Source organism: Plasmodium gaboni, chromosome 3 (assembly GCF_001602025.1).
Source record: "Plasmodium gaboni strain SY75 chromosome 3, whole genome shotgun sequence".
Lineage (NCBI taxonomy): Eukaryota > Apicomplexa > Aconoidasida > Haemosporida > Plasmodiidae > Plasmodium > Plasmodium gaboni.
The window spans coordinates 156428-158237 of NC_031483.1; the positions used below are offsets into that span (position 1 = coordinate 156428).

Sequence of the window (1810 nt, forward strand, 5' to 3'; positions counted from 1 at the left end):
ATCAACACATTGAATAATAAAAATATAAATGAAAATAATAATAATAATAATAATAATGTTAATTTTAAACAAATGCTGCTAGATAATAAAAGCTTCAACAAATTAATTGTAGACGAATTAAATGTAGAAGAAGAAAATATTTTATTCTGCTTTTCAATTGATAAAGAAAAAAAAAAAATTCTTGTGTGCATAAAACAAAATGATGATAATTTTTTTGTCATACCAAATTATATATTTGATGAAAAATTTCCAGGTTTAAAAAAAAAAACAGAAAATATGATCATTCAAGATATACATGAAAAAGAAATTGTTAAAGTGAAAAATGAACACATGAACGAGTTATATTTATTAAAAAAAGAAAAAGAAGATATATATCATGATTATGAAGAATATAAAAAAAAAGTGAACAGCTTAATTAACGAGACGAATTATAATTATAAAAATATAGAAGAAAAAGAAAATGAAATAAAAGAATTAAATAACACATTAAATAAATATAAAGAGGAAATTAATAATTATAAAGAAGAAATAATACATATTAATGAAAAATATAAATTATTAGAAATAGAATTATGTAAAGAAAAAAATATAAGAGATCAACAAAATGTTGGTATATCAGATTTAAAAAAAAAAATGATTAAAGAAAAAATAGAATTAGAAAAAAAATATAAAGAACAATATGATAAAGAAACACAACAAAAAATTAATGACATCAAAATTATATTTCATAATAAGGAAAAAATTCTACAAGATAAAATAGAAGACTTATTACATAAAATTGAAAAGTTAACATTCTCAAATGATGATAAAACTAAAACTATAGAAAACTTACAAATATATATTGAAAATGATGATAATATGGATGATCATATGATGAATGAAAAACAAAAAAAAATAAACGATCACATCAATAATGATGAAAAGGTTTTATTAAATTATGTTCCAGATAATCATATTAATAGTGATCATAATCATAATAATAATAATGTAGATAATGTTTATTTGGAAAAAAAAAATAAAAATAATCTTGACCTTTCAAAGAAGGAAACAAATAATCTTCTTCACACAAATGAACAAGAAAATGATAACAACAACAACAACTATAATAATAATAATAATAATAATATTAATGTAGAAAAAATTAAATCTATCAATAGTAATAATACTTCTATTCCCATATATCCAAATGAATATAAAAAAATTAGAAAAAAATTAGAAACATATGAAATTTTATTAAATGAAGAACAAGAAGGAAAAAAAAAAATGATAGAAGAAATTAATTCCTTAAAAAACCAAGTGAAAAATTATGAATCAATAAATGGAAATTATCAACATATTATTTATCAAAAAAATATCCTCTCAAATTTCATAGCACAAATACCTGCACGTATACAAGTAGATGATTATGTCTCAGTTATTTTTAATTCCTTCAACTTTTCAAATCAAGAAATTGAAGCTATAAATATAAAACGATCAAAAAAATGAGGAAATCAAACACTACGACACATTAAAACGTCTTCACATAAAACCGTGCGAACATACATACATACAAGAACATATATATATATATATATATATATATATATATATATATATGTATATATTTAATTGTTTATTTATTTTATAATTTTTTATTTTTTTTTTGTTATACCATTTTGTTGTATATATATATATATATATATATATATATATAAACGTGTGACCCCCTCAATCATTTATTTATTTATTTATTTATTTATTCATCTTGTTTTATTTTTTTTTTTCCTTCTTGTTCTTCATTTAATAAAATTTCATATGTTTCTAATTTTTT

The 1810-nt window shown here is 18.5% G+C and overlaps 1 protein-coding gene across 1 annotated transcript in view; it reads left to right on the forward strand.

The window, feature by feature from the left end:
* The window catches only part of PGSY75_0305200 (hypothetical protein), a gene marked incomplete at both ends in the record, with an annotated part of 2301 nt that extends 816 nt beyond the window's left edge, over nt 1–1485 (forward strand). Inside the window, one exon of the mRNA XM_018783910.1 lies at nt 1–1485. This exon is cut by the window's left edge and continues 816 nt beyond it. Within this exon, the coding sequence (XP_018643493.1) occupies nt 1–1485 (1485 nt within the window).
* Nucleotides 1486–1810: the final 325 nt, after the last annotated feature.